The sequence below is a fragment of the Mesocricetus auratus genome, unplaced genomic scaffold (assembly GCF_017639785.1).
Source record: "Mesocricetus auratus isolate SY011 unplaced genomic scaffold, BCM_Maur_2.0 Super-Scaffold_6730, whole genome shotgun sequence".
In the NCBI taxonomy this organism is placed as follows: domain Eukaryota; kingdom Metazoa; phylum Chordata; class Mammalia; order Rodentia; family Cricetidae; genus Mesocricetus; species Mesocricetus auratus.
This window is the reverse complement of record NW_024429184.1, coordinates 1,010,819-1,025,208: the sequence shown is the minus strand read 5'-3', so window position 1 is coordinate 1,025,208 and position 14,390 is coordinate 1,010,819. Positions and strand designations below refer to the sequence as shown.

General features: G+C 44.6%; 1 protein-coding gene across 1 annotated transcript in view; it reads left to right on the top strand.

Moving 5' to 3' along the window:
- The first annotated feature begins 14,130 nt into the window (after positions 1-14,130).
- Ugcg (UDP-glucose ceramide glucosyltransferase) overlaps positions 14,131-14,390 on the top strand; it is a 33,332-nt gene continuing 33,072 nt past the window's right edge. The window contains exon 1 of the mRNA XM_005085057.4: positions 14,131-14,388. Coding sequence (XP_005085114.2) covers positions 14,291-14,388 — 98 coding nt within the window. The 5' untranslated portion in view covers positions 14,131-14,290. The remainder of the gene's footprint in view (positions 14,389-14,390) is intronic.

The window sequence follows — 14,390 nt, the reverse complement described above, 5'->3', positions numbered from 1 at the left end:
GGGTGGAGAGCGAGAGAGGAAGAGAAAAGAGAGGCAGAGAGAGAGAGAGAGAGAGAGAGAGAGAGAGAGAGAGAGAGAGAGAGAGAGAGAGAGAGAGAGCACCTGGGAGCCAAGAGACCGAGAGAGGAGAAGAATCAACAGGACTTGTAGCCAAATGTCTGGGTTATATAGGACTCTGAGAAGCTGTGGGGAGGTAGGTGAAACTCAGGGGCTGTGAGGGTTTAGGGTAGGGCACAGAGGGACTGCCAGCCAGGATCACTCTGGAACAGGTACTTGCTGAGAGATGCTAGCGTCCACTTTGGTATCTTAAGTAGGCACCTCAGTTATCCATTTGTCCTGACTTTCTTAGAGACCTAACAGTTAGAGATAAGGAAACCACCTGGAGAGATGGCTGGGCAGTTAAGCGTATTGGCTGCCTTTTCCAGACAACCTAGGTCCCATTCTGTGCTGAATAGTTTTATATCAACCTGATACAAGCTAAAAGCCATCTGATAGGAGGGAACCTCAATTGAGAAAATACCCCCATAAGATTAGGCTATAGGCAAGTCTGTAAGGCATTTTCTTAATTAATTATTGATGAAGGAAGGCCCGGCCTTTCGTGGGTGGTGTCACCTCTGGGTCGGTGGTCCCAGGTTCTATGAGAAAGCAGGCTGAGCAAGCCATGGGGAGTAAGCCAGTAAGCAGCATCCCTCCATGGCCTCTGCATCATCGGCTCCTGCCTCCAGGGTCCTGCCCTGTTTGGATTCCTGTCCTGACTTCCTTCCGTGATGAACAGTGATATGGGAGTGTAAGCCAAAGAAATCTTTCCTCCCCAGCTTGCTGTGGTCATGGTGTTTCATTGCAGCAACAGAAACTCTAAGACATGGTGGCTCTCTACCATCCCTAACTTCAGCTCCAGGGAGTCTAATAATCTCCTCTGGCTTCTGCAGGTGCTGAAAACAAAATAGTCACACACACACACACACACACGTCAAATAAAAATTAAAAAGTGGGAAAAATATATTTTGTATTTGCCGTATCTTTTTTGTTGTTGTTGTTTGTTTCTGATACTCATTCTTTGTGTAGCTCTAAGTTTCAATTCTGCATCATGTGCCACCTGGCGAACTTCCTTCAGAGTCTCCTCAAGTATAGCACTTCTGATAATAAATTGCTTTGGCTTTTTGGTTGCTCGAGAAAAATCATTGCTTTGCCCTTATTTTTTTAAAAAATAGTTCTTTTTTTTTTTTTAATTCATATAGGTGTTTTGCCCAGAGAGGCCGGAAGAAGACATCAGATCCCATGGAACTGGAATTATGGGTAGTTGTAAGCTGATGCGTGAGGGCTGAGAACTGAACCCAGGTCCTCTGTGAGGGCAGCCAGTGCTCTTAACCACTGAGCCATCTCTCCAGCCCCACACTTAGCTTTTAATAGTTCTTACGTGCCTGAGCCACAGAAAGATCTCTCTGAGTGCTCTTTCCTAAATAATGAGCTGGTGCTTGGTGCTTGGTGCTTGGTGCTTGGTGTTAGGTTGACAGGCCCAGGGAGGTGTCTGTTCTCCTGATCCAGCCTTAGGTTTAGTCAGGCCTTAAGCTCCTATGCTTGGGATTGAAGCTGCTCAGTTACCCCTTCCCCTCCTTCTTCTGCCTGGAGTCTGTGATTGGTCCCAGGCATGGGAGAGTTTGTTGCACGACTTAACAGCCCCCCCCCCCTTAGGCCAGTGTGGCTATTAGCCATTCCAAAAATGACATGTTCCAGGACAGCCTCCAAAGCCACAGAGAAACCCTGTCTCGAAAAACCAAAAAAAAAAAAAAAACCAAAAAAAAAAAACAAAAAACAAAAATGACATATCAGGTTACACTGTCCTCTGAGAACAGTTAGCATCAGCAACTTTCCTCACCCTGTAACAGGTTGCCTAGTAGAAATAACTTAGAGACCAAGGACTCAAGGACTGGATATATACAGTCCATCCTAGGCAGGCAGCTGGGCTGCTGGTACTGATGGTGCAACTACCAGGAAGCAGAGAGCATGAGCTGGTGCAGTTGTCTTAGAAACCTCATTTCTGTCCCTACGGCCATCCACCGGCTGGGGACCAAGTGTCCACCCACATGAGCCTGAAGGGAACATTTCACAGTGAAACCCAAACACTGTTTTTTGTTTTTGTTTTTGTTTTTTATCACAGTTAATTCCTTTTCCCACACTCTGCCAAAGGAGTGGGAGCATTGGTGTGTCTCTGTTTGGAGTAGCTTAAATTTTTTTTTTTTTTTTTTTTTTTTTGGTTTTTACGAGACAGGGTTTCTCTGTATTGTTTTGGAGGCTGTCCTGGAACTCACTCTGTAGACCAGCCCGGCCTCGAACTCACAGAGAGATCCGCCTGCCTCTGCCTCTCGAGTGCTGGGATTAAAGGCGTGCGCCACCACCGCCCGGCGTTTAATGTTTTTTGAGAGTGGAAATTACTTTGCCGTTAGTATTTGCATCACCATGACAAAATACCAGGGAACAACTTGAAGGAGCTCATGCTGGTTTCCATCTGAGGTCAGATGATTCAGTCGCTTCTGGATCTGAAAGCCAAGAAGCAGAGAAACAGAAAGAAGGAGAGACAGGGACAAGAAACATGCTTCAACGCCACACACCCAGTGACTCGATTCACCAGCTTCCACAGATTCCAAAATCTTCCTTCCAGTGGCCCATTCAATCGTGAATCTGTCAGTAGAGTAAGTCATTGATTAGTGCAGAGTCCTCATCTCAAATCTCTTCCCCAATACCTGTGAAAGTTGTACTGGGGACCAAACCTTTAACACATGAGTGCTTTATGCCATCATACACCAACCTTAGCCATTGCCTCATGGGAATATAATAGGCTCAAGAAAACTTGATATTTTATAGATGCTCTAGCCAGGCTCATTTTATCTTGTTATAGTAAGAACGATGCTATTTTGAAGGGTTTTTTTTTCTTTCCATTCTAACATAGCTTCTTCATGAGATAGATAATTAAGGGAAATTTTTTATGCTTGTTTGTTTGAAAAAGGAACTCATGTTGCCTAGGTTGGCCTCAAACGTCCTATGTAGCTCTAAGGCTTGCCTCAAACTCCAGCCTCTTCTTCAAAAGTGTTTAGATTGTAGGTAAGTACCACCATGACCAGCTTTCTAAAATTATTTATTTGTGTCTGGGGTGGGGGGAGGTATGAATGTGTGGATGTGTGCATGTGAGGGGATATGAATGTGTGGATGGATGTGTGCACAGGAAGCTATAAATGTGTGGATGTATGGGGGTTATAAATGTGTGGATGTGTACATGTGTTTAGGGATATGAGTGTGTGGGTACGTGCACATGTGATGGGGTATGAATGTGTGGATGCGTGCATGTGTATGGGGTATTAGTGTGTGTGTGTGTGTGTGTATAGACAACTTTGTGGAGTTGTCTTTTTCCATCATTCCGTGAGTTTCAGGAATTAAACTCAGGCCATCAGGCACTCCAGCAAGAGGTTTTACTTGCTGAGCCATCTTGTCAGTCTTCAACCATGTTTTTTGAAGCAGAAAGTCTTTCTTACCCAACCAGCATGGTTGAGCTAGACAGGCTGGTCAATGAGCTGCAGGGATCTAACCATGTCCGCCTCCCCAGCGCTGGGTTAAGAACAGGTACTGCCCTGCCCAGCTTTCTACACGCGTGCTGGGGATCTGAAATCATGTTCCCACGAGCAAGCACTTTTCCACCGAGCCATCTATCCGGTTCACTGAACTATTTTAAAGGAAGAACGTGTGTGTGTGTGTGTGTGTGTGTGTGTGTGTGTGTGTGCGCGCGCGCACATATGTGCATTGGAAAATGTTTGAACACAGTGTGAGAATGAAATGAGAGGAAATCATTCCTCCAAAGTCATGCTCTGGTCAGCCTCCTCACAGGCAAACCATAGCTAGCAATTTCCTGAATGTCCAACCAGAAAATTTCCCTACGTTTACAAATCTATATACACATGAACATGCACCTTTACTCAAAATAAATGCTTTCCCGACCAAACCTCTACTTAGCTGACACAGGAGATTAACCAACTTGCTTTACTTTCTTTCGGAAGAGCAATGAGTATCTTCAACCTTCTCAGTTCACCTTTGCCCGGGTGCGTTTCCAAATCAGCCTTGTTTATGCTAAGCTTGCTTATATCAACTGTGCTTATTATCATATTCAAATCATTCAATTAATTGTTACATTAACTGATGTAAGTGAATTCCAAAAAAGGCCACTGATTATTTATACAGAGGCTTTCGATATATTTGGTAAAGAAGAGGGATATTTTTTTGGTGGGTGGGTTGGTTTTTCAAGACAGGGTTTCTCTGGGTGGTCTTGGTTGTCCTGGAACTCACTCCATAGACCAGGCTGGCCTCAAACTCACAGAGATCCACCTGCCTCTGCCTCCCAAGTGCTGGGATTAAAGGTGTGCACCACCACCGCCCGGCTAAGAAGGGGAGTTTTTAATTTTTTGTTCTTGAGTTTATCTAGTTGCTTTGAGAGAAGCAACTAGAATTTTTGGTGGGGTGGAATTAAAGGTCAACTTTAAAGTTGTTTGCATTTTATTCAGAAAAACTTCATGTGGTTTTGTTTGTTTGCTTAGTTTTTAGATTTATTTTTATTTTATGTGTACAACTGTGCCTGGTGCCTGAGGTGGCCTGAAGAGGACGCCAGAACTGGAGTTGTTCCAAGCATTTGTGAACCACCATGTGGGTGCTGGGAGCCAAACCCTGGTCCTCTGTAAGAGTAGCAAGTCCTCTCACCACTAAGGCATAACTCATAAATGATGCCCCCAGCATAAATAATATTTTAAATATTAAAGATTTCCTTTAAATGGAGGACATTGAAAATACTGTTTTATATCTAGTTAATGCAAGAAAAAGAACATGAAACTATTCAGGAATTTCAAACCCAAAGGAGTTTAACTTAAAATTATTTTGACTTACTTTATTTTTTTTTTTTTTTGATTTTTCGAGACAGGGTTTCTCTGTGGCTTTGGAGGCTGTCCTGGAACTAGCTCTTGTAGACCAGGCTGGCCTTGAACTCACAGAGATCCACCTGCCTCTGCCTCCCAAGTGCTGGGATTAAAGGCATGCGCCACCAACGCCTGGCTGACTTACTTTATTTTTAACGACATGTTTAGTATGTGTCTGTGTATGAATCTGTGTATATAGCACAGGTGCTAAAGGCATTAGATCTCTGGAGCTGGAGCCTGTTGTAAGCTGCCCAACATGGAGGCTGGGCATTGAACCCAGTTCTTCTCAAAGAGCAGCCAGCGCTATTAACCCCAGAGCCATCTTTCCACCTCCTCTGAGATCTTTCAAAAATGTAAGTCAGGCTGGGCGATGGTGGTGAACACCTTTAATCGGGAGGCAGATCTCCATGAGTTCCAGGCCAGCCCGATCTACAGAATGAGTTCCAGGACAGGCTCCAAAGCTACTAAGAAACAAACAAACAAACAAACAAACAAAAAAGAGTAAATCAAACAATGTCATCACATGTATCGCATGTTCTAGTGGTTTCATATATCTAAGTCAAATCCAACATTACAACTATGAGCTTCAGAGCTGCCAAGTGCTCCTCTGTGGGGACTTTAGACATGTAGCTTCTCAGTACACCTCCTTCTTTACACAATTTCATGGCTGAATCACTCATTCCGTTCAGCATCTTCCTCAAATGTCGTGTCTTCAGGAAACCCCACCAGTCACAGAAGCACACACACTGATTCTGTCTCCTCTCTGACGTACCCTAACGTCATTTTATTGTTGATGTTGCCGCATGCTTGTTCCACTAAGCGTAAGCTCTGTGGCAGCAGGAACTTAGCTTACTGCTGTGTTCTTGTCTTTTGGAGCAGTACTTAGGACACAATAGGTGTTGAGTAAGTATTTGTGGAATGAATGAATAAACGTGCTTGGCTTCTAGGTTGCTTCCATATACAAGTCCAGAAGCAGATGTTCAGAAAGTCTCCAGAGTAGTTTTGTTCAGTGTAGAACAGCCTTTCTGCTAATATTAATCATGAAGTGATTCAATCCCAAATCCAAAAAAAGGCGTACAATTTTGAACCTGCTTTTCACTCATCTTTCTCCTAGTGATTTAATAATAGCCCCACTTAGAAGAACTGTGAGTTGCCAAACATAATTCGAAGACTTTCTTCTTGTTTCTTCTTTGGAATATTGGTTTATTTCCTGTCTCTTTCTTACATAAGCGTGCCTTAGAAATATTTTCATTTGTTCTTTGAGAATTCATACATACATATAATGCATTATCCTAGCCTCCTGCATTTCTTTCCTCCAGGTCTGTCTGGACCACCCAGCGTGCCCCCTTCCCAGTGTCATGCCCTCTTTCTTCTTGTTTGTAACGACACACTGCTACCCTTATGTGCATGGTTATGGGGCTATCCACTATAGCATGGGCCACCTACAGTGGCCGCAACTCCAAAGAAAAATGGCTATCTCTCCCACAGCTGCCATCAACAGCTTTCCAGATTGGGTTGGGGTCTTGGGAGCCTGTCTCTTGCCCGTGCTGGAATTGACTGGTTTGATCTTGTACGTAAATCTCTCCTTCCTTTCGCATTTGCATGGCTAACTCTTTTGTTTTGTTCAGCTCTGAGCTCAAATATCATTTATTTAGAGAAATAGTGACAGATGTCTGTGAGTTTGTGGGTGCAAAGCCATGGTCGTGGAGGTCCTAAAGATCTGCAAAAGCAGCACTAGGTGCTGCTATTGCTGTTTGTTGCCCACAAGAGCTAGACGGAGGAGGAGCTGGAGAGATGGCTTGGCAGTTAAGGGCACTGGCTGCTCTTCCAGAGGACCCCGGTTCAATTCCCAACACCCATATGGCAGCTCACAACTGTCTGTAACTCCAAGATCTGACAGTCTCACAAGACACACATGCAGGCAAAACGCCAATGCACATAAAATAAAAATAAACAAATATTAAAAAAAAAAGAACTAGATGGAGCGACTCTTTTGCTGAAGAAACCATGCACTTTGGTTACACAACAACCACCTGAAACTGCAAATCCAGGGCCCCTAAAGCCTTGTGTGTGTGCGTGTGTGTGTGTGTGTGTGTGTGTGTGTGTGTATGTGTACGCATGTGGGCACACACATGCGTGTGTGCGTGTGTTGCTTTCTAAAGATAGAAAAGAGAAAAACATTATCATTTCTTATCAATAAACAATTTTAAATAATTGACTATTTAAACTGTTTTGTCCACATTTTGCCTCTATGTAAATGCCTAGTTTAACAGAACTTCTGACTTACCTAGTCCAGGTGCAGGTACAACAGGCTAGCCTCCACTCCACATGCAGGAAAAAAAAAAGGCTAGAAAGATGGCTCGGCAGCTAAGAGCACTGGCTGCTTTTGCAGAGGGCCCAGTTTTTTAAAAATTATTTATTTTTATTGCATTTGTATTGGTGTTTTGCCTGCATGTATGTCTGTGTGAGGTGTCAAGATCTTAGAGTTACAGACAGTTGTGAGCTGCCATGCGGGTGCTGGGAATTGAACCTGGGTCCTCTAGAACAGCAGTCAGTGCTCTTAAACACTTTGCCATCTCTCCAGCCCCAGGGCCCAGTTTTGATCTCCAGCACCTACACTGTGGCTCACAACTGATGGTAACTCTAGTTCCAAGAGTTCCAATGCCCTGCCGAGCGTTGGTGGCGCACGCCTTTAATCCCAGCACTTGGGAGGCAGAGGCAGGCAGATCACTGTGAGTTCAAGACCAGCCTGGTCTACCAAGCGAGTTCCAGGACAGCCTCCAAAGCCACAGGGAAACCCTGTCTCAAAAAACCAAAAAAAAAAAAAAACCAAAAAAAAAAAAAAAAAGAGTTCCAATGCCCTATTCTGTCCTCAGCAGGCAATGAATACATGTAATACACAGGCATGTATGCAGAAAAACACACATAAGACATAAATTAGTACATCATTAAAAGAAAAAACTAAACCCACATACTCCTGTAAAGATCCCAAACTCAGATGGCATTACCAGTGAATTCTAGTAAACATTTTTTAAAAATTACATCTTTAAAAAATTAGAGTATGTATGTATTTATTATTATAAGACAGGCTCCCTACAGAGTGACTTCCAGCTCAGCCAGAGTACACAGAGAAACCCTGTCTCAAAACAAACAAGACAGGCTCTCAGGCTCTGAATCTGTATCTGGAGGTGCAGCCAGGCTGGCCTCTAACGGAGATCCTCCTGCCTCTGTCTCCCGAGTTCTGGGATTAAAGGCATGGGTCACTATACTTTGCTTTATAGCTAACATTTTAATTTATATCTTTTATAACAGAAAACAAAAAAAAGCAAAAGGTAGTAATCTAGGTGAAATGAGACTGATTTGATGAACCTTCCTTACGAAGGAATAAAAAATAAAACTCATAGAATATAATATTCCTGGAATTATTATCATACACGCATATATGAATATGTGTACTTGATAATATGATACAGTCTGCTTTACAGACAAGAGCACTGAAGTGACTGACTTTCTCAGGCCACAAGGCAAATAAACCGAAAGTCAAGCCCAGTCTGAGTTTTCAAGGTGCCTCAACAGTCCTTTGTTCCTTAATGAAAGTTAATTTGGCTAGGCATTGTGGCATGGGCCTTTAATGGAAGCACTTGGAGGCAAAATCAGGTAGATCTCTGTGAGTTTAGGGCCAGATGGTCTGCAGTGTGAGTTTCAGGTCAGCCAGGGATACATAGTGAGACCTGGGCTTAAAAGGAATTCACATTTTAAATGGAATTGTTAGTAATACTTTGAAATAATAAAGCAAGAAGTAGAGGCTTTATGTCAGGTGATACCTTAAAAATTAACCTGATTTTTATTAAAGTCATGGGATATTTAATTGGAGGCCAAAACAGTTAAGTGAAATAACTTGCCTTATAGATCTGATAGTGAGGGAGATGGAATTTGGACCTAGGTTTGTCAGGCAGAAAAGGCAGCGTGGTTTACATGAATGAGCAAGCGCAATACTGAATTATTTTAAACACCATGTAATAGACGTTCAATCCTCAAAGTGCCGTTTGCAAAGGAGATTTCTGTCTGGTATCATTTAGTGTGTGGTAGGCAATATTATGTGCATGTTAATCTTCATGTCTGAAATGTAGTAAAATACATTGTAAGGGATGCTAATATGCACTGGCCATTTGAACACCTTGGTCTCTCCTTCTAGTGTATCACTTTAATTAATAAGAATTTCAGAACACTCACTCTGTAGAGCAAGCGGCAGGGAGAAGAATCAAGAGGGTGCGGTCTCTCCGGAGTACTTTCTTCCAGCCAGGTGTGGCAGCTTAGGGATGTAATCCTAGTACTTAGAAGATTAAGACAGGCTGGTCAGAAGTTGAATGTCGAGAGCTCGGGAGATGAGGGTTCAGTGGGTGACCAGGTCCCCAAAACTCATGTGAAAATCTGGCAGGAGCAGTGGGTGTCTTTAAACCCAGTGCTGGGTGGGAGTGGCCCGGGGTTTGAGCTCAAGAGGATCCTGGGGGCTTAGTGGCCAGCCAGTCTATCTGAAACTGACTTCAGGTTCAGTGAGAGACTGTTTCAATAAATAAATAAGATGGAGAAGTGGCTGAAGAAACCTCCTGATCTTGACATCTGACTCCCCAAAGCACTGACACAAACAAGTACACTTTTGTGTACACATACACACACCTTTTATTAATTAATTAATTAATTTTTTATTTTTGGCTTTCTGAGACAGGGCGTCTCTGTATTGTTTTGGAGGCTGTCCTTGAACTCACTCTGTAGACCAGGCTGGCCTTGAACTCACAGAGATCCGCCTGCCTCTGCCTCCAGAGTGCTGGGATTAAAGGCGTGCACCACCACCACCCAGCCACACACACCTTTTTAAAAAGTGTTTCCTGCTCAAAGTTATTTAGGAAAATACCAACCACCTCTGTTTCTTCTTATAGGAAATAGGAGAAATATGATTAAACAATAAAGAACACATATTAATATCTTGAACTAACAAACTGTGGGCCAGCAAAACACATTGTAAAGTTAAATATGAAAAATCTAAAAGAAAAGTAATTGTATAATAAACCACATTTTAGCTGGGCATTCAGACAGGAACAAAACAGTTGAAGAGGATTTGAACGTTAGTGACCTGTGGGCATTCCTCCTGGACCACACCCACAAAAACAAACACACCAAGTCTACACTTTATCAACAAGACCCAAGGCCCTGAGCAGTGAATTTACTTGCAACTTTTGTATCATTTGAAGGTTATTCAGAGTAATGCAGGTATTCCAGGATCTAAAGACCTCTAGAAAGTGAACATTTTACAAGAAACTAAGATATGCTAACCACCTCAGCTGTTCCTAAGCACAGTGTTTTCCTAATTCCAATTAGATCAAAGGAAAAATACTATTTTTCTTGTCAATTAGCATCAGGAATTAAGTTTGCTTTTGAAACTTCAAATTTACTCAGTGCCACGGAAAATAACGTCTCTGCATTTAAATTTGATGAAATTTAAATTAGGGATGAAAAGTTACAATATTTGGAGCTGGATTACTGGGAGCATTATCATTTTGGGTTGGTTTGTGGAGACCTGGTCTCCTTGGGTAACCTAGGCCACCCTCTAGCTCACTATCTTCCTGCCTCTGCCTCTCAAATGCAAGCGTTACAAGTGTGCACCATCATCCCATCTCTTGAGACTGCCAAGCAGGTGATCTGTCACTTAACTGTACCTCTAGGCTCCGTATGTTTTTACTCAGTTTTGTGAATTAATTTTGTAAGAGGGAAGAGGAACTATGGTGGTTAATATTTTTTCTTTAAAAAACCTTTTCAAGCCGGGCGTTGGTGGTGCACGCCTTTAATCCCAGCACTGGGGAGGCATAATTACATAATTAATAAAATTAATATTTTAGTGGGGCAGTGGTGGCACATACCATTAATCCCAGCCCTTGGGAGGCAGAGGCAGGTGGATCTCTTGAGGCCACATCCTGGTTTGCAGGGAGAGTTCCAGGACAGCAGAGGTTACATAGGAAAACCTATTTGGGGGGGAGTAAGCAAAAAAAAAAAAAAAAAAACAACCCACAGCTAACTATTTGAATGCATTCAAATATATAAAACTTTCATTTGTATAATACATTATATGGCATACGTGTGGTCATTATTTTTAGATGACTGTTAAAGCCAAACCAAGCAGAAAATCCTACATTCCCATACACTCCACTCCACTCTCTTCAAGACTTCTCTGCTGTCAAAATCTCAGACTCTAGTGGTACATTTGTTACAGCTGATGAAGCAACACACCTTATCAGCCAAAGTCCACACTTAATGTTAGCATTCTGCTCTTGCTGTACTTTCTGGCCCAATGTAAGTACATTTGTCATGTTTCACCACAGCATCATATAGAGAATAGTTGGCAATCACTGGTATCTTTTGTTCTCACTTTGCCATTCTTAGAGTATCAGTGTTGAAATCTTGCAGTGTATTGACTTTTTAGATTGTTGTCTTTGAGGAGTTTCATCAAAGATAATATTTTCCTTAGGCTGGAGAGATTGCTCCACAGCTATCAGCATTGGCTGCTCTTCCAAAGGACCTGAGCAGCACCTACTTGGCTGTTCACAACCATCTGTAACTTCAGTTCTGGGGGACCAGATGGGAGACTAGACGCCCTCTTCTGTCCTCCGTGGGCACTGCATGAATCTCCTACTGGGGTGCTTTGAAAGAATAGCAAGTGCTCTTAACAGCTGAGCCTGTAGTCAGATTTGAACAGACTAAATTTAACCAAGATGAAGCACAACATAGTTGACCTTTATTAGGTTGTACTGAATCACATCAGTTTTCTTTGGCTCTCTCTGTTGCCCACTGTATCATATGGAACCTTTTGCTGTAAAGGACCAGGAAAGATTTGGAACAATGAAAAAAATGCAACAAAATACTTAAGTTCATGCCATTGACCAAGTCCAAGGGAGTACTGATAACAATCGGTATCGTTTTGTATACAACTAACACTCCAGTTTTCTTTCTTTCTTTTTTCTTTTTTTTCTTTGGTTTTTCGAGACAGGGTTTCTCTGTATTGTTTTGGAGGTTGTCCTGGAACTCACTCTGTAGACCAGGCTGACCTCGAACTCACAGAGATCCTCCTGCCTCTGGCTCCGGAGTGCTGGGATTAAAGGCGTGCGCCACCAACGCCCGGCTGCACGTTTTCATTTTTTTTTTTTTGGTTTTTCGAGACAGGGTTTCTCTGTGGCTTTGGAGGCTGTCCTGGAACTCGCTTGGTAGTCCAGGCTGGTCTCGAACTCACAGAGATCCGCCTGCTTCTGCCTCCCGAGTGCTGGGATTAAAGGCGTGCACCACCAACGCCCGGCGCACGTTTTCATTTTTAATGATTTATTTTTATTTTGTGTTCATTGATGTTTTGCCTGCTTGTATGTCTGTGTGAGGGTGCCAGATCTCTGGAACTGGGGTTAGACAGTTGTGAGCTGCCAAGTGGGTACTGGCAATTAAACCGGGGTCCTCTGGAAGAGCAGCCAGAGTTCTTAACTGAACCATCTCTCCAGCCCCCATAACAAGCACATTTTAAGAACAAGAAAGCTGGCCTATTATTTTATTTGTAAGATGCCATTGAGTGTGAGATGCATTTCCATTTTGGAGTCATAAAAATACTTTAAGAATTCATTAAAAGTGGGTGTTAGAATTGATTAATTACAATCGTGGCGTTTAAAAACTTGTGTTGCTGTTTCCATGTATGGATTCCATCCTGCTGTAACTATCAAAAAGTAACTCTCAGCAATGTGAAATTAAATTTTAGGCATGATTCTTTCTCGCTGATTTTACACCGGTAGAACCAGCGACATTGCAAACCCTAAATTCTTGTAATTTTAGTTTATGTATCATGTAAATCACAGATTGAGGCTGCCCAATTATTTCATTTGGATTTTTCAGGACAGAGTTTTTCTGTGTAGCTTTGTAGACCAGGCTGGCCTCGAACTCACATAGATTCTCCCTGCCTCTGCCTCCTGAGTGCTGAGATTAAAGGCGGGCACACCAGCGCCTGGTTGAGGCTGCCCAATTATCAACTACAATCAATAGAGGGAGGCCATGGGTTATTTTTTTTTAAATAACTTGAAAAATAAACAGTTTAAATACAGAACAATCGTAAATAATATAAATGTATCCAGGCTGAAGAAACATTATTACCAACCTCTCCCAGGACTGATTTAAAATTAGGATACTGTTTTGTTTTTCCACCACAGGGGTTCACTGAATTTGCCCAGCCTGGAACATGTGTGCTCAAGTGCAAGTAATCCTCCTGTCTCAGTCCCAGAAGTAACTGGGCTACATACAGGCTTCCCACACAGTGCCAAGCCTTTATCTCCCCGTTTCAGTATCGTGTGCATGTGTAATTAAACGGTGAAGTACTAACTAACGTATTTTTTAACACAGTATGTTCAAAATCTATCATTCCCCCAAATAACACAAGATGTGTGAATGAGATGGTTTGTCGGCATCGCCGGTGTACTGGCAACAGTAACAGCCCAATCTTGCTTGAACCAGCTACATTTTCGTAACTCTCTTGGCTACAGGTTAGCCAAGTTACATTCAGCTGCCCTAGTGGACGCACAATCTTGGGCGATTCCAGCATCAAGGGATTCTTCCAGTTCTGAGTCTGGGGATTCCTTAAATAACGCAGTCTGTTGGTTCCTCCGGATCTGGCCAAGGGAAAGTGTAGAGGCGGCGCGCGCTCCTTAGAGACGGTGCGGGGGGCTCACGGAGACTGAGCCCACGGGCGCGGGCGCGGGCGGCGGCAGCGGTTGGCGGCTGCCGGGCGGCGAGCACGCGGGGGGCAGCTCCGCCCGTGGGCGCGCGGGCGGGCACCGAGACGCGAGGGCGCCGCCCCCGGGGGGGGGCGGGCAGCGGGCTCCGGAGGGCGGGGCGGGGCGGACCGCACCGTGCCGGGACTCGGGCGCCCGCAGCGAGTTCGGATCAGAAGGCGAAGCCGCAGCGAGCGAGCGGGTCGGCGGCAGCGGAGGCGGCGGGCAGTCGGGAGGGTCCGGACCCCAGGAGCCCGAGCGCGCGGTAACGGCCGCCTGGAGCGCGCAGCGAGATCCAGCGCGGCGCCCGCAGCCCCCCCAGCGCGCGCACGCCGAGGAGCGCGCGGTGCCGAGCGCGCGCCCAGCGGCCAGGGGCGCGCAGGCCCTGCCCGCCCCTTCCGTCCGCACGCCCGCCGCCCCGCCGGCCCTTCCTCTCCCACCTTCCACTCGCGGCCCGCGCCCCGCACCCGGCGGCCCCCGCGTCCTCCTCCCGCGGCAGCGCTGTCCGCGGCGGCCGGAGCGGGCCGGGCCGGGCCAGCGGGCCGGGGGATGGCGCTGCTGGACCTGGCCCAGGAGGGAATGGCCTTGTTCGGCTTCGTGCTCTTCGTGGTGCTGTGGCTGATGCATTTCATGTCCATCATCTACACGT